The following is a 20,729-nucleotide window of genomic DNA, read 5'->3' as shown; positions in this document are numbered from 1 at the left end:
TGCAAGCCTGTCTTGCTTTTATTGATTTTGATAACATTTGCTATGGACTTCTCTGGCAGCATTGTCGGATATTTAAACTATTAGATGCTTAAATAGCTTTCACCCTAATGTACATTTCCAGCTTGTATAGTTATGCCCTAAACAAAGTGGAGGAGAAGGGAAATTAGATTTTGTATCACTTACTTCAGAAGTGTTGGAGTTAATGTAGTGGGAAGTAGTAAGCTCAGTCTTGGAGAGCGTTATTTTCTCTTAATCCAAAGAACCAGGCAAACTTGAACACTACCTAATATGTTATCACGCTATGTTCACCCTATACGATTGAAGGGTGAGAGGTTAATTCATTCTCTGCTCTTATTCAACCCTTGGTCTCTCTTCTGTGACTGCCAACAAGGGTAGCAATTACTAGTGTTACCATGAAACTGAACTGACACCCTTAACTAACATCGGACAGGCTGCAGCACAACCATCACATGGGCAGTAGTAAATTCAGGTTGATACCCAGTCTGACTTTATGCTCTGAAAAGTCTCTTACCCCACTACAAATCCCCTGAGCCATCCATTTGTTTGAAGAATTAGCTTTACTCAGCTTTAATCGGGACCTTTCAAGGACCTTTAAAGAGCCAACATTATGTTTGGAGTAACTTATATCTTAAGCCTAAGAAGCTTGACTGTGATAAATAGTGTAAATACTTTCCTTGTAGTAGTTTGATTGTGGAAAATCATAGTAGCATGTATGTTTTGTTGGCAGGCACTCAGTCTATTTAGCTTATCAAAAGTAAGGTTAAGGGGCCACTGGATCATAATCTGTAAGAACCTACCTGGGGACCAAAACTTTGAAGAACTCATTATCAATCTTGTAGACGAAGGCATAATAAGAGCCACTGGCTGGAAGCTAAACTAAATAGCTTTAGTTTAGAATGAGGCATACATTTTAACAATGAACGATTAATCACTGGAACAATTTACCAAGTATTGTGGTGGATTTTCCACAGCTGGCAATTTTTAAGTTGAAGTAGCTTTTCTAAAAGGATATGCTGTAGTTTAAATGGAAGCCCCGTGGGCTATGTTGTTGAACAGGTCAGACTCAATGCTCACAGTGGTCCCTTCTGGCCTTAGCTAGAAGTGCCAACATAATTGGCTTAAGTGGGAAGAGAACACAGAATTATAGGCTCCAAACTGGGAGTCTAGTCTAGTAAACCAGTTTGCCTCCTAAAGCATAAACTTGTATTTAGAATTTACAGGATTGAGGCCAGATTCAAAACTTGGTGAGGTGACTGAAACTTTTTGCTAACTTTAGTGTACTATAGGTTACCAGATTTTGCTAATTTGGTGCTGGGGATTGTGTAACACTTGCACAATGAGTTCTGAATCTCATTTGGGGTATTACACTACAGAAACATTCTGCACAAAAACAAGTCTGAGAGTCCTGCCAGAGCTAGTAACATTAGGCAAACTCTCTAGGTTTCCAGTTTTCCAAGAAAAAAGGAATAGGCAAGATGACATGCATTTTTTTTTTTTGGTGTTAAATTCAACAACATAGATTTATGAGCAGAAATAAAGAATAAATATATTGTTCCTGATATTTCAGTTTTTGATTAATGATGAATGGAATTGGCAGATGTTCACTTGGCCACCAGATGGAGACTATTCAGTCCAACAAATAGAACAGAGACATTGAAAATGACAAAAGCTGCAATAATTTTACAAGGTCCAGACAAAATCCCTAGCTCACACCACACTACATGCCAGGTTCTGACTTAAGTTTTAATTATTGTCCATTTTTAATAGTTAGTGTCAAGATGATATAAAGCAATTATGTTGATGATGGCTTGATTTCAAGATAAGTTTATTTATGTTGGGGGCAGGGTGTGGAGGTATTAGCATAACCCTGGTTCCCCAGTTTCATAGCTTTTTGCATACTTGCACATCCCTGCATAAAACCTTCTTTATTTTCAAGGCTTCCTGGGAGATGCAAAACTCCATCCATACAGAACAAGTTTGGATGAATGACAGAGCAGCAGAGGTAGAAGAATGAGAGAGCAGAACAGCTCCTATTCTGCCAGATTTGAGTGGTTACCAGATAGCATTTTAAATGCTAGCCCCACATACCCAATGTACTTGCAGTCTGATGTCTACGAATCAGATGACTAGAGATGGATCACTGTACCTGCAAGGCACTATGTTCTTCCTTTTGTGTTTAGGGTAGGGTAAGATTTATATTGTGGATGAATCAAGTTAGTTTGTCCCTTAGAGTTCAAGTAGAACCTCTCCAAATGGAAATTTAAAAATGTATTGTGTCTGATAAATCAAATGCTGACTTATAATGGAGATCAAATATTACAAATCAGCTATTTCTTGAATTGTTTGTGAATGTGTCACATTGGATCAGATCACTGGTCCATTCTTCTGTCCCTGACACTTGATCCCTGCTTGACAAATATTAATCAATTATCCCATTCTGTTCTCAAAAGGGAAAAGTAGTCCCCCCCCCCCCTTTCTGCCTTATTGCAATTAGGTTTTATTCCCTGATTGTATATACTCACATTGTATATACTCACTTTAGAATTCATGATTACAAATGTTGACTTGTCATATTATCCAGCCAGTCAAATACAGCTTAGCTTAACTAACTTAATGCAAAAACTTGCAGCTTCTTTCTACCCAGAATGCTAAAGCAAGTAGATATGCAATTTAGCCAGGTCTGGGTAGAAAGAAATTTCACCAATGCATTTATTTTGGAATTGTTAGCTATACACCATTTTCTTGATGATTTTAAGTAGATGTGTTATTTTTTTAGTCTTCCGTGAGATGGATAATGGTTGAATATAAGAAAAATGGATGCAGATGGCTAAACCCAGTTTTGCTTTTGGGGTGGACAGTTAAATAGTCTACCTGACTGAAACAAAAGGCAGCTCTTGAGGGGCCCAGTTCTGGCTCATGCCTTTCCTTCTCTGAATAAGTTCGCCCTTGACAATAACAATGCCTTTCAGACCAGACTGACTCCTCGTAGCACCCTGTGGATAAAGTCTGTCTCATTCAAATTTAATTTGTGTAGGAAGCGTTAACTGTCTGCAAACTGCTTCATCACTATCTTACACACAATGGGCTGTAAAGTTGATAATGCTGTCAAAATGTAAGAGTACCCTACAAGTAACTGTGAATGTTTTACAACAGTTGACACTTCCATATACCCTGTACAGCTATTTTCAATCTGTATATACAACTGGACAAGCTCCCAGCCTTGGGTAATTAGACAGCATGTTGGCCCTTTTAGTTCAAGAAATGATTTTTGTGAGATTTAAGTGTCTAAACGTGAAATAAGAATTTACTGCTGAAGAATATGCATCGCTGCCAAGGCCTAAGAGAAGGGAATGTGTGCCTGATTAATTTTGTGACCTGCCCAACAGCAGGCATCTCAACAAAAATGCTACCTAGTTTCATTCAAAACAAGAGGCATTCACGCCTTTGATCCAGAGATACAGTCCTAATAAATTATCTTTTGATAATGACTTCCCAAGGGAAGCAAAGAACAGTTAGGAATAGGAAAAAGGAAATATGACCTACGTGTTCACGGTTAAATTCACAGTTCTGTAGAGGAAACTGCCTGGCAGCCTTTGAAGCCAAACAAACTGGCTTTTGGAGCTTTTTTTCATTTCAAAGCTGGGAGACAGACTACACCTTTTTAAAAATGCAGAGGAAGTAAAAGCGACAGCTATGTCCATGGTCCCTCCCTTTCTGAAAGTTTATTGTCAAAGATGGAATCAACCCTGGCTGCTAGCCAAGCATGTCTGAATTACAAATACTATTGTCTGACCAGTACTAAGCCTACATGGACTTTACACTAGAGCCCTAAGCCTTTGGTATCTCTGCACTCCAGTAAACGCTAACATTATTTTTCCTTGTCTGTGTTCCTTGGCACCAGACAAAGCAAGTGCAAGCCACAGCTCAGAGTTTTACCACCAAGCTATTCATTTTACCCAACTATTTACAGCAACATGTTTGTGTATATTTTCTCGTTTGCCTTTTTTAACTCACAATAGAAGCCATTGTTCACTTGTGTGCAGAAACATATGTGCAACACAGAGCTCCCTTACTGTGTCCTGAAAGAGAAATTCTTCTCAGGTAACCTTTATATAAAATAATATATGCCACCCTGCATTGTGGCTGGCAGCTGTTTGTCCAGCAGCATTTTATAAATGCAGCCTTCAGGTGGCTCTTGCTACTCCTAGCGGTGCCGAGTACTACTTACCAACAAACCTTTTTCATGCAGGGCATTTGCAAATGATCTTTCACAGGCACGCTGCCGCGGCTATCATGTCTGGGTTTGGACGGAGACAGGTTTCTTGGCCGTGTCCCCAAAATACATGCAAACACTGACTGATGCTCCAACTCTCCACTGAGCACTGGACACAGGGCTTTGCCACTTCTTGCTGAAAACTTCCTAGGCCTGTATTTGACATCCCCATTTTAGTGCAGAGACCTCTTTCTGGGGGGTACTAAATGTGCGGTGCGAGTGGTTGCATAATCGTAACTCAAGAAGCTGCCTGGACCCTTATCACGGCCCAAGGATGTGACACTCCCTTCCCTTCCGGACTGAGCAGGGACCTTCACCTGCTTGTTGCTCTCTCTCTCTCCGACCTAACAGCTCTCCTCCTCATCATCAGGCCGAGCCTGCCTGGAGGTGGGTGGTTTAGCGAGTTGTTTGGGGATTCATATGTTAATGACCTTTGCCAAGGGGCCGGGAACCGCGCCGAGCGCCGTCCCAGTGCGAGCTGCCGGCCGAGCGCGGCGGGAGAGGCCCGGGGAGGTGCTCGGCCCGGCTCCAAGTAAGGGCGGGCGCGGGCGCGGGCGCGGGCGGCGCTGCTTTCTTTCCCAGGTGAGCCCGGCGGGCGGCCCGCGCGGCGCCGGGCTGGGGGCGAGGGACCTGCCGGGCGCTAGTCGGGTTGTTTGCCAAGGAGGAGGCGCAGGGGTGTGGGGCCGGTTTGCATCCGCCGGTGCCTTGTTTGAGCCTGTCTTTTAAGCCTTTTGCATCTGGTTTTGAGTAGTACAGCCAGCCCAGGTGCTCCCCAGGCATGCCGGTCTTCCCAAAGCAGAGGGAGCCCCCGGTCCAGACAGCCCTTACACAAGTGGTTCGTGAACGTACGTCTGACCCGCTGCACGCATGCCACTCGGTTGCCCTGGGCCAAAGCCTGGCTGGGAGCAAGGGGCCTAGTGAGGGAAATGTGGGCTAAGATCTGAAGAGCTGGAGTGGGGTGCTGGCGCTGAGCGCCCGTTTCGCGCATTTGGATCTGGATCTTGGCCAGGCGGCCACATCTGGCGCGTGGCTCTCGGTGGCAGCAGTCAAGCCAGAGGGTTTTGGTGATCTGCGCGCGGCTGGTAGCGCATTGCTTCTCTCTCGGCCTCTTGTGGGCTAAGAGCAAGTACAAGTAGTTGGTTGGAGGGGTAGGAGGAAATACAGCTATGATGCGGGTGGCTACATAGTTGCAGGGGGGACCTGATTAAGTTATTTAGTAAGAATGTTTCAGGGGTCCAGTTTGTAGCCTGTTGATCTATGGGCAAAAGGAATCAAGACTCGTGGCAGAGGTGATATCTTTTATTAGACCAACTAATATATATATATATTGCAATTTATTGCATTCTCCTATGCATCTGGAAGGGTGTGTGTGCCTGAGAGCTTGCAAATTGACCTTTTTTTGCAAATGTTTAGTTGGTCTAATAAAAGATATCACCTCTACCACGAGTTCTGATTCCTTTAGTAGCTAAAGAAGGTAGCCTGTGTAGCCCAGGGGTGCTCCTTTCTCTTGAGACTGAGTCATCTGAGTTGAAATGGCCATTCCCTGCTCTTCAGGCTTTGGTCCCTTGCTGCATTGGGAGTGGAGGGAGGTGCGATATGCATCTCCTGTTCCTTCAGCCTTGTTAACAAGCAGTTTAACAAAAAAGGTTGTTAAACAATTTGCCCTGCAGGCCAGAGTTAAACAGCAGGGGATGGATGAGGAAATGTTTGTCTAACAGGGCTGGCAAATCATGACCTCTACTGTCTGGTCAGAGGTGACCAATGAGAATATATTCAATGGGCTGGAAATCTTACTGTAAGGATTAATTTTTCAGTAGATCCTACAAGTGTATAATAGCTTTATAGCCTTCGTATAGGACAATATTTGTATGTAACTGGATCTGTAATTAGGGACATGGACTCTCTTAGTTCATATTTAGTGACCACAGAGGACAATAGATTTTAACTATAGTATGTTTAACTTAAATCAAGTTCAGCTTTTTAATCCAATTACATGGTTAATTGTCAAGCCACTGGTAAAATTTCTTTTTGTAGAGTGTAAAGCTTTATTAGCAGGTAGTACTTGAGCAGAGCTGACACTTCAGAATCAGTCATGTAGATTTTAAAACACACTTGATTTATTCTGTAGATGTCATGTAGCCAGTTTCTTCTTCCCCCCTAAAACAAATATTTTTTTTCAGCTGCTTTTTATACGCTGCTGGGTTCTTTGCAGGATATAACTATTTCAAAGCACATTACTTTAAAGAATGGCTATAACTGCAAAATCTTTTTATCCCTATGTTGTAGATTTAAAGTTCAAGATGGTGCACACACATGGGTGGGAAAAGTAGAAATTTCTGAACAGATACTAGCTAAAATAGCATTTGCAAATATGGATGCTTTCGGAAACCAAAAATAGTTACATGCCAAAGCTGTACAATACTCCCCGCGTAGCTTGGCTTGTGTGTTGTTTGTATGTTGCTACCAACAAGCAATTGATTTCGGGTCTATATATAGTGTCTACACAAATTATTATTTTTTTAAATGGTGATATCCTTTGAGCAATTGCAGTTCGGTTTGGGGTACCTGGAATTTAATCATTCAGTCCAATGCACCTAGTAGTTTTTAAATAGTACTTTGAGATTTGTGGGTTGCAGTGATTCTATTGCCTTTAATAATCATTATAAAATCTTTTGATTTGATTTTGTTTAGGAAATTACCACTTGAACCCACCACCCCCTAGCTGTTCCCAGTTTCACCTTGCTTCCTGCCTTTATGGAAGGATTCCTGCATGTGTCCTTTAGATGTGCCAGGCCTGAAGAATGCTGCTTTGATACGAGTTCTACCGTCCTGTTTTAAAAAATTCTAGTGCAAAGAAGTTAAATGGAGCTGGACTTCAAGTGGCTTAATTGCCCACCCCTGAAGTAGATTGTTATTTCAGCTGGAGGGGCCACTTAGGGAGTTTTGGTGAGTTGTTGCAGGCCTGGCCAGCACCCACCTCCCTCCACCCTCTCCTGCCCACAACAGCTCACCAAAACTTTCAAAGCGGTAGATTACTAGAGGGTCCAGGGGTGCTGGATGGAGCGGGCAGGTGGGGTCTCTATGGAGACTAGTTTGGGACCTCTGCAGGCAAGGCACGCTTGGCTGGGCAGATAGGATGGGGCCACAGCCAAGTGAAGAGCATGGTTTGGAGTGGGATGGGGGAGTGGGGCCAGGACTACGGGGCTGGGCAGGACAGGGCTCCCATTCCTTCTGGTGCCCCTGCTGGAGGGTGTGGGGTGGAAATGTTAGGGTACCCAGGCAGTAGGGGCCAGGTCTGGTGGCAGTGACGACACGGGTGGTGGCAGCAGCAGCAGCCAAGAGCTGAGGCTGCCAGGAAGCATTCATTATCAAGCTGCCCTAGCCCTGCTGCACACCTGGAGGTAATAGGACCAGCACATGAGCCATGGCCTGGACTGTCTGCCACACTTGGTGCAAGAGGAGCTGAGGGACCGCGCCGGATAAAATTCTTTGGTGGACTGGATCCAGTGCATGGGCTGTATTTTGCCCACCCTGACCTACTTGCTTTCCTTTCAGTGGCAAGACATTGGTAGTACCTTCATCATCCTGCTGTTTTACCAGTTGCAAGATAAGGTGTGTATGGGGTTTTTTTAGGCATTATGCCTGGTGTGAAGGTTGTTCCCAAAATTTGTTAAGAATAGGGATGGTTTAGAAAGGAATAATCCTGCCTTGGGCAGGAGAGTTGGACCAAATGACTAGATGATCTGCTGAGGTCACTTCCAACCCTACCTATCTATGATTATAGGGCTCTCTTCTTTTAGCCTCTCCAATTTATAACTGCCCCAGAGTCTTAACCTCCCTTTAGATGTAAATGGTACATTTACATATCCTTGGCACACTTGAAAATCATAAGTTACCAAGGGCTGTAGTTTCCTGCAGCTCCATCACATCCACCAGGCCAAGCATGCCGGTCTCCATGGAGATCCCACCTTCCCCCTCCATCTGCCCCCTCCTCCCCCCCCCCAGTGGTGGGTGTGGGGCAGACTGGTGACTAATATTAGAAATTCTGTGCTGAAGTATCAACAGTATGCATAATACTGGACTCTTACTCAGGGTATTGGAGCAATTTAACACAGTAGAATTCCACTTTATTTGTAACAGCCTTGCTAAAAACTCCCTTCCTCCTGGAGGCAATTCGTTTCTTCTGAATAGGATTGTCTTGTCCACAAAGCATGGGTAAAAACAGCCTAGAGCCACCACCAGGAACAGTTCCACTGGCTTGAGCTTGATAAAAATAGTTGTACTTGAAATATGAATTTTGTTTGTGGTTATCTGGCATTCTCTCCTTCCTGGTTAATTCATATTTCAAGATGATATGCATGGATGGCCCAAAAGAAAAGGTATTGAGGTTTTCCATACCAATAGGACATTTCTCCTTCTAGAGGAATTAGTAGTGGGCACTAAGCAGATCTTGGCAATTGCCACAAACCGCTATCTGTTACAGTTTTAGAAAACTGCTTATCAATTTCAGAACATTGATTACATGCCAGAGTAGCTATGTACAGAGCCCCCAAGGATCTGGTTATTGTATAAGAGCCACCAATGTTGAGTTGCTCTTCCCTAGTGCTATATTATTGAAACAGTTGAATTGGTTTAAAAGGTAGATATGCTTGTTGCTGAACTTCACCACTGCAGAGTAGATGTGGGGAACTGTGCAGTACCACATTGTTTGGAGGGATGAAAAAAACAATGCTGAACAGCAGAAATACTTAGTTTTTCCTCTTATGGGGGCCAGTGTGCATGTGCGCGTGCATGTGCGCATTCTATTTTATTTATGGGAACCAATACCAAAGCACCCTAACCTTCCACAGGTAATGCAGAGGGACGAGGGCTGTCAACAGCCCACTACTGAAAGTGGTGTTAAAATGTACCTGGAGAGCCAAGGAAGTTAAATTACAGTTTAAGAGTTTACTCTTCCATGCTGCTGTCCAACACTAATTGCTTAATAAAACATTACCAAAGTTTGTGACTCCTTTTTTATGGGTCATAGCTGAATTCAGGTTTGAAAGACAAGAGTTTGTAAATACTTGAGGTATATAAGGCAGCAAAATGAGGAGAATTTCAGGTTACGTTTCACATAATTAGCATCTCTCTCTCTCTTCCTTTTTTTTAAATCTATCTTGTTCCAAACACGGGCATTCTAAAGCAGCACATTTAATGCCTGATTTGTCTTCCAAAGTAACTTGATCTTTTACGGGAGATTAGTAAATATGATGCATGCATCCAGCAGCTCAGAATTATTTGGATGCATCCTGAATTCATGGTAGGGATCAAGATATTAAGCCTCAATGCTAGGATCATAGAACTATTATGACTGTGGCTAGTGTCTGCCTGAGCTCTGTTTACTGGTAAGCTCCCAATGGGCTTTTACAATTCTGCTGTTTTATGGGAATAAGAAAAAAGTCTTGAGTCTAAAATTGAGATTTTTTGCTCTGATGCTAGTGGGTGATTTTATTTCTACTAACATGCTGAGAAAACAAGTACCTTGGAATTGAAGTGTGTTATCTTCTTAGTATCTGCGTTCAAAAAATATTTTAGGGGACTAAAGGTATATGCTGAGATGCTTATCTGTGAATTTTAGAAATCTAAATGGAGTTTAATGAGTTCTATCTAATGATCATACTTAAGTCACTTGTTCAATAGATGATCATTATCACGTGATCCAGGAATAGTAATATGAGACAATAAACAATGTACGCTAAATTAATAAGCCTGACCGAAAGAGATCATGCCATTCCCTAAAGAATGGAAGAAAGCACAGCAGGGTGACACCTTTGAGACTAACTGGTTCAAAAAGACATGAGCTTTCATATGTGACAGGACCTAATATTTAAAAAGATTATTTTTTTAAACTTCCAACATAAATGACTTGCACCTGTGTTAAAATGATTAGTTTTAAAGGTCAAACTGAACAGGAGAAAAGGAAATGAGGTCATCTTTACTTTTGTTAAGGGTGAAGTAAAGTCAACTGTATTGGTTGTTTGGGATATATTCGACTTCTGGCACACATGCTACTTTGAAACAGTTAACACAAAAAGGCCAATTTAGGGCTTTCTTTCACTTACCTTTAAAAAAAAACAACAACTAATTTAATTTAGCTGTAATTTAACCATGTTTGCTAATTTTATCACTTCAACAACTGGAGTAAAATTTAAGGATCTGTCTTAAAATACCTGACATGATTTGTGAAAATAAGCGCTTCTTATGGTGGTGGCTCGGCCAGCCAAATCTGCTTGTTTTACTTGAAATACTATTTTATGATGTTAGTAGTCTTTATTACAGTGTACTGTAATAATGCACTGTAATAATAGTCTGTTGGCATCTTTAATAAAAAAGTATTTTTCAAAGTTTATAACAGTTGTTTTAGCTAGCAGTGGGCTAAAATTAGTGTGTAAATCTTCAAGCCAGATGTGAACTTAATTCCCAAGCAAAAATTTTAAAGTAAACTTTCAGTAATGTAGTAGTAGTAGTAAAGTAATTAATCTTTTTGGGGGTCTTGGAAAGAAATGGTTTGATATAAATGTATATTTTAAGAAGGTGTACATAACATGTAGAAAGGTATGTATTGCTGTTCTTTTAACTTGGAGGCCATTCACACAAACACACCTACAACACCTAGTTCTAAGGAATGGGTTTATGATGAGAAAGATCATGCTGGAACAACAACAGTATAATATTATGGACATGTTGGATGTTATGCTTAAGGCCGTCCTTGTCTAATTTGATAATTTAGCTGTTCTTCCTTCAGTGGTTTAGCGCTGGTTTAATTCCACTGATATCTGCAATGGTGAGACAAATGTAGTATTACTTAAACAAATATTTACACTGCTGTGTTGTTTAGACCTACTCTGAGCAATGTGGCAAAATATTTTATGGCTGGTCTATACCCACTACTAGCATTAGTAGAGTTGGATCTATCCGTAGGTCAGTTGTGAAGGAATACACACATGCGCCCGTTTTCAAAATATAGCACAAAGACTGAATATCGACATAATATACCTCTTTATTTTTATAAGGATAAATTAGTTTCTAATTTAACAACATCAATATCAGTGCAAAATATGAGCTTGATGCTGAGTACAAAGAAAATCGAATTGAGGGCAAATCATTGACAAACACACTGCATCTCGTCAACTAACAAAGGCTGTTCTTGTTTATTGTTTTTGATGTTTGTTACTGATGGGTATCTGAGCTCACATAAGTATGTTGTTGAAAATAATAACAGCATGTTTATTGCCTTGCTCCCAATTGCTGGGTATTCTTTGGCAATAATTATCCAGATTTTGTCCAGTGGTAGCTCAACAAATTTCAGTCTGGGTTGCAGTCTGAATCTTAGCCAGCTGCTCTTTCTCCTATGACAACTGGGAAGTGTTTTCAGGTGGTTCCATAACAAATGCATTGCACACCCAATCACATAGACTCACTGGAAGCAATTGCAAGGACTGGCTAATTTTATCTTGTAGAGATGAGGAATTATCTTGAATTAATTCAGAAGCACTTGACTGTACCAGCTTACAACAAAGGCACCACTCTCTCCACTCAACAGAGACCCCACACAACTTTCTTTTTTCCTACCATGCTGAAGTGCCTGCAGACACGTATAAACCACCACGTCTTCACCACGATTGCTTTGTGGAGTGATGTCAATTTATGAATGTTGTGTGGAGTGAATAGTCTTACAAATTCTGGCTTGGAAATATAATGCTGTATGTTTTAAATACAAAAATAAAGTATTATTTTTCATGGCACACTTCCATAGCTCTTGCAGCACATCAGTGTGCCGTGGTGCACCCCTTGGGTGTCACTGAGTTAGACTTCTGTCACTTGCTTCGTTGTCTACTAGGTTACAAACCAAGCTTGTACAGTTAGTCTTTTTCTGGAAATTTTTATATTCTGGGCAAGCACTCTGTCCTGTGATTGCTCATCTCTCAAATTGCTAGTGACTTCATAAGGAACTTGCAGCATTTTTTTGTATTTAATGTCTGCTTAATGTATTGCAATTCTTTATTACTTAGGTATGTAAATATAAAATAAACCAACAACTGTGTGCGCAAAATACGGAAGCATATATTTCTTGCTGCTAAACATGCTAGGTTGGGGGTGTTTTGGAGGGGGAGGGACATTCAAACAGCTCACAGCATACAGTGCATAATTTATAGTGTGATAGATCCAAATCTCTTCATTTATCATAACATCACTTCCATATGTGGAGATAGTCAGCAGGCTTTTCCTGTTCAGTTTTGTTAACATACTTTTCTAATCTTTTTTAGAACCATTGCTGCATGAACTGCAACTAGATATCCAACTCTTCTCTTTGCACTACATTATGCCATTGGAGATGGACTCAAAAGTAAACAATCTTACTTTTGGGTGTCAACGAAGCTCAACATCTGATGATGATTCTGGCTGTGCCTTAGAAGAATATGCTTGGGTTCCACCAGGCCTTAGACCAGAACAGGTAGGAGGTGATACTTATGGCCATAATTTCATGTGTTATGGGCTGTCTGAAAATCTTGTGCAGTTTCATAATATTTATAGAACTTAAGAAAGCTTTTTTTCCTCCTCTGTGTTTTGCTTCTAGTGACCTATCTTAAGGGAAGCTAAGACTCTTTGGTTACAGGAAAGAGTTGCCTACATTCTGTAAAAATGGTTTGTAGTGAAGATTTTTCTATGAATATATGGGCTGCCCGAGGTCTAAAGAAACAAGAAACTCAACTCATTTCTTTGAATAAGGCAATTTTGTTAAATATTGCAAAGAAAGAAACCATTAAAATCTTGTAGCATTGTATTAATTGCAGAAACAGCTGATAATTTCTGCTGAATAACAAGACATTTGATATTGATGTACTGGATGTTAGCTACATGAATTACAGCATAGGTAACTAAATTATTGTTGTGACAGAAATGGTCATATTAATATATTTCAAGACTTCTTAAACAGCCATACGTTTACCACTTGTGCAAAGACATCACTCTAGTATTCCTTCTTAAGTTGAGGTTTTGAAGGTTTGGAGGGCAAGACTGTATTATATTTTAAGAGTACAATGGAAGGGAACAGTACAATGATTCTGAAACAGAACTGACAGACGGCCACAGGAGGAAGTTGCTACTTCAAACAAATATTTAAAAATAGGGTGATAAATAAATTCTGATGATGTCACTTTAAAGCATGATACAAAAGTACCAGAGAAACAGGATTAGAGGATTCATGAAGCATTTGTTTAACATTTGTTAAACGTTTACCTGAATCCAAAACAATCCGTAATTTAAGACTGCCACTCCCCCCCCCCACATCATTAGATTTTATACATAGAAATTTTTAAATTTTGTTTCAATCTTCCACGTACAGAATCTAATTGGAGGGTCATCTTAAACTTGTCCCCCAGCACTGCAGTGCGAAACTGTGGCAGGTCGAGGGGGAGAGCAGGAGGTAGGCATGTGGAAGTGGGGTTTGACCCCTGCCTCTGGACCTCTGTTGCCTGTTGACCCCACCTCTTGGGCATCTCCCCTCAGTCTCAGGTCCCATGGGTTTGAGTAAATATGGCAGTTAACCTACCTATTGGAGGCCTATTAGGTCCCTTGTAGTTGGCATCAATTTACTCAGCAGTAATTCAGTGCTATATGCTGGTGTGGAACAACTCTGTTCAGCTGGCAGCTAATATAATCCATCTTCATGCAGGAGCAAAAGAACTACTTTTTGCTATTCAAAATGCGAGGTAGGGTGGCACCTGAGAGTAACTGCTGAGAGACAGGAAGGTGGGTTGAAGAGTGAACTAAATACATTCTGGATTCTTGTTCCATTACTTGGCCTAACATTTAAAACTTTTATAATGGGTGAACTGTTTTGTTCATCCCTCTTGAGCTCTTCAAATCACTTTTGCCTCCCATCAGCATTGCCCTCTACCCCTATCCTTTTCCTTCCCCTTTCTCTATCTTTTGTATTTAAATGACTTTATTCCTTTCTAATTGGTACCCTTGCTCTGTGCATATCCATTAGGGCTGTGCGACGCTTCGGGTGCTGATTCAATTTGGAGGAGATTCAGTCCGATTCGGCGGCCGAATCTCTGAATCGAATCGGGAGACCAGTAAAAGGTCTGGATCGATTCAAAGCTCTCCGAATCGATTCAGAAAATATTTGGAGAGCTTCGGAGATTCAGGCAGTCCCTGCTCACTGCCGCAGGGAGCTGGACCTGGACTCTGTGCCAGTAAGTAGGGGGCGGAGAGAGGGGGGGGGACTGGAGGAGGGGGAAGGGGACCATGGGGGGATCCCCACTGGGCCCTATCTGGGCCCTACCCCCTGTCCGCTCCCCTGACCCCTGTCCACTCTCCCAGCCATGTGTGTGGCTGCCCTACCCAGCCCTAGCATCCTGGCTCTTTTAAAAACAAAAAAACAAAAACGGCAATTCCTGCTGCCCCACGCTGCGTGGGGGGCTCTGCCATGAGCCCCCACCCCCCCTGCCCACTCTCCCAGCCCCATCAATGGCTTCCCTGCCTGGCCGCAGCTCCTGGTTTTTTTGTTTTTTTTTTAAAGCCCCAGCTGCTCACCAGCTGCTGCAGCAGCTGTTGGGGCTTCTGGGGGCTCGTGGCAGAGCCCCACACACTGTGCAGAGCAGTGGAGTGTAGCGGGGATTGCCTCCCCGCCTGGCAGGAGCCAGTGAGTGCAGGGCTTTTTTTTTTTTATTTAAGATCTGGGATGTTGGGGCCAGGCAGGGCAACCATTGATGGAGCTGGGAGAGCAGGCAGGGGATGGGGCCTATTTGGTTCAGAGATTTGGCAGCAGCCAGATTCGGGCAAATTGATTTACGACAGCGATTCGAATCACCGAATCGAATCACTGTCCCCTGAATCAGCTGAATCCGAATCCAAAGTGAATACTAGCTGCTTCGTACAGGCCTAATAGCTATTCATAGCATCGGGAGCAGACTGTAGGCCTATGCAAACATATGCCTCTGAATGAGTTAGCCTCTAAGGTGTCACCTTACCGTGCCTTCTCTCTACTAAACTTTTAAAGACAAATGTAGTAAATCTTCCTTGGGTTTCACAGACTTAAAAGTATTTTTCATACAGAATAAGATGTCAGTGGTTTTGATAACCATGTAATAAGCTGCGAGACAAATATAATGCTCAATCACCTTCTAGGTTTTCCATTGGCTTCTGTTCCTACAGTTTCTTGTAACAGACTCGATGAGTTGGGTTAAAGTTTACTGTATTGAAAGTGGACATTTTAAAGCACTTTTAATGCTTTATACTACTTTTTCCATTTAATTTTGATTAGTACTTGAAGAAAGTAACTGACTACCGATTCTCTTCTAAATATATCTGACACACCTCGTAAGCTGTTGACTTGAAATCTGGATGGCAAGCAACATTAATTGCCAATAGTCAGATCTTATTTACGGCCCCATGCCTTATGACAAACTGGAAACTACACAGGAAACAAAATTGAAGCTGTTCCACATGCACCTTTTTTTTGCCATTGGGCTTTGTCACAGCACTCATAGTTTTCCTGTCAGAAGTTTTCTACTGATAAAATGAAAGCTAGTTTGAAAATACTTTTTAAAAGTGTGTGTGTGTGTGTGTGTGTGTGTGTGTGTGGATCAAACACGCACAAAGACATGAATACATCAAGTAAATTTGTATCTGTTTGAAATGTGGCTAAATCCAACCTCCTCCCTTGAAGAAGATATTTCCAGAGTCTTAACAAAAGCCCACACAGAAGCAATGAAAACTGAAGTTTAAGATGAATCTGATTACAAAGCCACTTTTGTCTTGGCATCATGCAGAATCCACAGAGCAAATTAAGCTGGCTGATTTCTGGACAGCTTCATGAATTGTGTGGTAAACTGCAGAGAGAAATTTGGAATGTTAACAGTCTTGTTGACCAGCCCTGAAGTGGGTGGGAGTTGTGCATAATTTATGATACCCCTAATTGTCACTGCAAATTGCATTCCAGAAAAGCAATTCAGCAGCTGGGTGCTAGTTATATTGGAGGCAATCCAGTTCTGCCGAGTTGGCTCATCTGGTCCTTCCGTTACCTAGAAGAAAGCAAATCCTATCATGGGCCTGATGTAACACATCCTGGTTCCTTTGTAAATCAGACTTAAGATAGGGCACCTGCTGAAAGATGTTTACAGTGTTTGCTCATGTGGATCTCTGTTCTGAATTCCTAATACTTCCTCATCAGGTCCAGCTGTATTTTGCCTGTTTGCCAGAGGAGAAAGTCCCTTACATTAACAGCCCTGGAGAGAAATACAGAATTAAACAGCTTCTATATCAGCTGCCACCCCATGATAATGAGGTAAATATGGTATTTAACTCAGGGCATGCTTCTGTACTACCAACTGCTTGTGAGAGCAGCACTTATCTTACTGGTAATTTGTTACTTAGCCAAAAACAGCACAGACAATGTTATCTAACCTATAAAAGTCAGCATAGTATGTATGTACACTGTTGAATTTATTCTTTTAGTTGTCCATTTTGGTTCTTCTCAGACAAGAACTGTCTAGCTGGATGTAGCCTTTTCTTGCTAAGAAAGCTTGTGTCCGTGCAATAAACTTAACAGAAGTTGGTTTTATAGTGTTTGCAACCACCCACCAATTACCAGGAACCTGCAAATTCCTGAGATTTTACTGTAGCACATAGAAAGGATGCTTTGTGACAAAGGTTTGAGGGCTTAGATATTCTGTGTCATTTGGGGTAGAAGTGGAAGTAACAAATCCCTTGTAGAAAGAAGGAATTAGTGCTTAGGTGTGCATACTGCAATACGTAGTGTGACTAGCATCCTTTAAATCCATTAACACAAACATAGTTTAACATAAACCACTATGCAGAACTCTAGACAGCAAGAGTTTAATATGCCATTCAGCTATTTCTAATTTAGCTAGTTAATCTTTAATGCAAAATGTCTCTTTACACTTATCTTGTACTGTAACATGTGAAAGATTTCCTTTTGCCTACAGTTTGAATTTTAAGAAAAGTTAGGAAAAGCTTCTTGGTACATTTAATAGGAACATTGTTCTTAAATTTATATTTAGTAATTAACAGAATGTAAATGGGAAATAGCTTAGTATCTAAAATATGTACTGTATGTCTTCTGTTGAAGGTCAGATATTGTCAGTCTTTAAGTGAAGAAGAGAAGAAGGAACTGCTGATGTTTAGTGCTCAGCGTAAGAAGGAGGCATTGGGGAGAGGCACTATTAAACTACTCTCAAGAGCACTAATGCATGCAGTTTGTGAACAGGTAATTTTATTACCATAAGGAATCTAGCTGTATTAATACCACAGATCTTAAACATGCTTGATATTTAATACAGTCTGTCTTGATCTCTACTTGGTTGTCCTCAAAGAGGAATTATGGAATATTAATAAAATTCTATATGGGCAGAAAAAAGAAAATGACTTGTTGTTCCAAAGTCTATATTGATGTGAATCAGTTGCACAGAACCACTGGTGTGAATATAACCAAACAATTTGCAGATGAAAATTTGTTTTAAAACACCTAGCTAGTATGAATAGTAAAACTTTTTTTTTCAGGAAAACTATGTATAATCCAAGAATATTTTTTTCCCTTTTTGACAAAAAAAAAAATGGAATAAATGTCAGTGTATGGGGTTTTAATGCTACTGTAAAGAAGTACCCAATGGTGGTATTCCTGCAGTGGAAAGCGTTTAAAGTTTTTTGGGGGGGGTTTTATGTTTGCAGTGTGGGACAAAAGTAAATGGAGGTGAAGTTGCTGTTTTTGCTTCAAGAGCTGGACCTGGAGTATGTTGGCATCCATCTTGTTTTGCATGCTCTACATGCAATGAGCTGCTCGTTGACCTAATCTACTTCTACCAAGATGGAAAAATTCATTGTGGTAGACATCATGCTGAACTTCTCAAGCCTCGTTGCTCAGCCTGTGATGAGGTAAATACACCTTATAATTAGCCCCATATGTTCACAGAACCCACCATTAGCAGGATAACAACCTGCCATATTACTTACCCAATTAAAATATTAGGATTTTTTTTTTAATGGATACCCATAGGCTGCATGGGCTGGAATATGTAGATATCAACCACTACTCCAGCATCCCAATGTAGCTTGTAAAATCAGCTATTCCACAAGTGCCGGAACTGAATTTACAAAGAGCCTGCTTGCATATCTGAGATTTGCTTCAACTCTGGTTTTGATTCTAAAGAGAACTTGTACAAAATTAATCTAGGATTTTTAACGCACCATCTTATTCATTGTTCAAATTATTTTGATCTTGGTTTCATTTTATATAAAACAGATGTGTTTTAAATTACTATGTATTATTCTGAAGCATTTAAATTATATTTAAATTATTTAAAATAAATATTTAAAATGTTGTTTATTATTTTTAATTATTATTTATTACATGGCCATAAAGCTGACATGCATTTGCTTTAGTTATACTAATGTTTTGCTCTTTCATTAATACTGAACACTGAAATAGAATTGGTAAATGTATTAAATGGCAGTCTGTTACCTGCACAGAATGGGTACTTTCCCTTTTTTGATCCAAAGAACAGTGTGTTTGGATGCTTGCCTAAAAGTTTACTTTTATCCTGTAAGATCATCTTTGCGGATGAGTGCACAGAAGCTGAGGGTCGCCATTGGCACATGAAGCATTTTTGTTGTCTCGAGTGTGAAACTATCCTTGGAGGACAAAGATACATAATGAAGGATGGACGCCCATTCTGTTGTAGCTGTTTTGAATCTCTTTATGCAGAGTACTGCGAGACCTGTGGGGAACATATAGGTAAATATATCTTTCTGATTGGAATCTCACAGGACTCGGAAAAAGTTCCAGTTTTAGACAGGTTTCTGTCCTACAGGGAAGCTTCCTAGCCCCTCTGCTGTGCTCAGACCATGAACATACACACAGTAGGTAATTACTTTGCATCATTCTTACAGGGTTGTTCTACTAACAGACCCCAAATTTCCTTTCCGTGTCTGACAATTTCTGATTTATACAGACAAAATTATATATGATTCCCCATAAGGAATGCCAGGACTGTAGAAATATTTCAGCTTGAGTAGGTTTCTAGCTTTTACAGGCTCCATGTTAGACAGGTTTTACTATATTGTTTGAGGTAGCTGAACTGCATAAATATGCTAATTTCTTAGTCAGAATGCTGTGGATATTTTAATGCATGGCTATTTTAGTCATGACTTTAATAACTGTTCTGTCTCTACCAGGTGTTGACCATGCTCAGATGACTTATGATGGACAGCACTGGCACGCTACAGAGACCTGCTTTTCTTGTGCTCAGTGCAAAACCTCTTTGCTGGGTTGTCCTTTCCTTCCCAAGCAAGGACAAATTTACTGTTCAAAAACCTGTAGTTTGGGAGAAGATGTTCATGCCTCTGACTCCTCTGACTCTGCCTTTCAGTCTGCCCGATCAAGGGACTCTAGAAGAAGTGTTCGTATGGGAAAGAGCAGTCGGTCAGCTGACCAGTGTAGACAGTCTCTTTTACTGTCACCAGCACTGAATTACAAATTTCCTGGTCTTTCTAGCAATGCAGATGATACCCTTTCTCGCAAGCTGGATGACTTAAGCCTTTCAAGGCATGGGGCAAGTTTTGTTAATGAAGACTTCTGGAAAGGAAGAGTAGAACAAGAAATGCCTGAAGATCCTGAAGAGTGGGCTGAGCATGAAGACTATATGACTCAACTACTTATAAAGTTTGGTGATAAAGGCCTCTTCCAGCAGCCCAGTGAAGTAGACATCAGATCAAGTGAACACTGGATTTCTGATAGCATGGCCAAAAGCAAGTCTGAACTGAAAAAAAATAATCAAAGCCTGGCAAGCAAAAAATATCAGTCAGATATGTACTGGACCCAGTCACAAGATGGCTTGGGTGATTCTGCCTATGGCAGCCATCCAGGCCCTGCCAGCAGCAGAAAAATTCAAGAGTTGGACATGGAACATGGGGCTTCAGGATACAATCGTGATCAGACACAGTGGTACGAAGGCTCATTGGAATGTCTGTCAGATCTGAAACAACAAGAACAAAGTGTTCGTGATTCAATGGATTCATTGGCTTTGTCTAATATAACAGGTAACTTCATAATGAAAAACGAAGTGCTTTGTTCTGCAGGTGAACTAGGAAAGGGATCAGTGGGTGTTAATTCTTCACATGGTTATTTCTTTAAATTACTACACCTACTCAAATGCAAGCCAAGGTTCTGCCTCCATTTAAACATGGGAGGAGGAGAAAGCCCTGTGTCTTGGATTTGAGTACAAGGCAGGGGTGGGGTGTGCAGGATAGGGCCAGAGAGACAGCTGCTGCCTGCCCCACCATTGCCTCTGTCCCCTGCCTCACACCCCTGCTGCAGCCCAGACCAGAGTTGCCGCAGATACTGGGCCAGGCTAGGATTGGGGGGGAG

The 20,729-nt window shown here is 41.2% G+C and overlaps 1 protein-coding gene across 3 annotated transcripts in view; it reads left to right on the top strand.

Annotated features, from left to right (window-relative positions):
• Positions 1–20,729, top strand: part of PRICKLE1 (prickle planar cell polarity protein 1) — a 97,347-nt gene that overhangs the window by 72,504 nt on the left and 4,114 nt on the right. The window contains exons 1-7 of one of the 3 annotated variants that reach the window (XM_059726021.1): positions 7,639–7,906; positions 12,604–12,791; positions 16,518–16,631; positions 17,436–17,573; positions 18,035–18,238; positions 18,911–19,097; positions 19,538–20,401. In XM_059726021.1, coding sequence (XP_059582004.1) covers positions 12,660–12,791; positions 16,518–16,631; positions 17,436–17,573; positions 18,035–18,238; positions 18,911–19,097; positions 19,538–20,401 — 1,639 coding nt within the window. In that variant the 5' untranslated portion in view covers positions 7,639–7,906; positions 12,604–12,659. Of the gene's footprint in view, positions 1–7,638; positions 7,907–12,603; positions 12,792–14,330; positions 14,539–16,517; positions 16,632–17,435; positions 17,574–18,034; positions 18,239–18,910; positions 19,098–19,537; positions 20,402–20,729 lie in introns of those variants that run through there. The other 2 variants (XM_059726022.1, XM_019492671.2) reach the window with 2 other exon arrangements.

Source organism: Alligator mississippiensis, chromosome 4, assembly GCF_030867095.1.
Source record: "Alligator mississippiensis isolate rAllMis1 chromosome 4, rAllMis1, whole genome shotgun sequence".
Classification (NCBI taxonomy): domain Eukaryota; kingdom Metazoa; phylum Chordata; order Crocodylia; family Alligatoridae; genus Alligator; species Alligator mississippiensis.
This window is presented reverse-complemented; position numbering and strand designations above follow the sequence as displayed.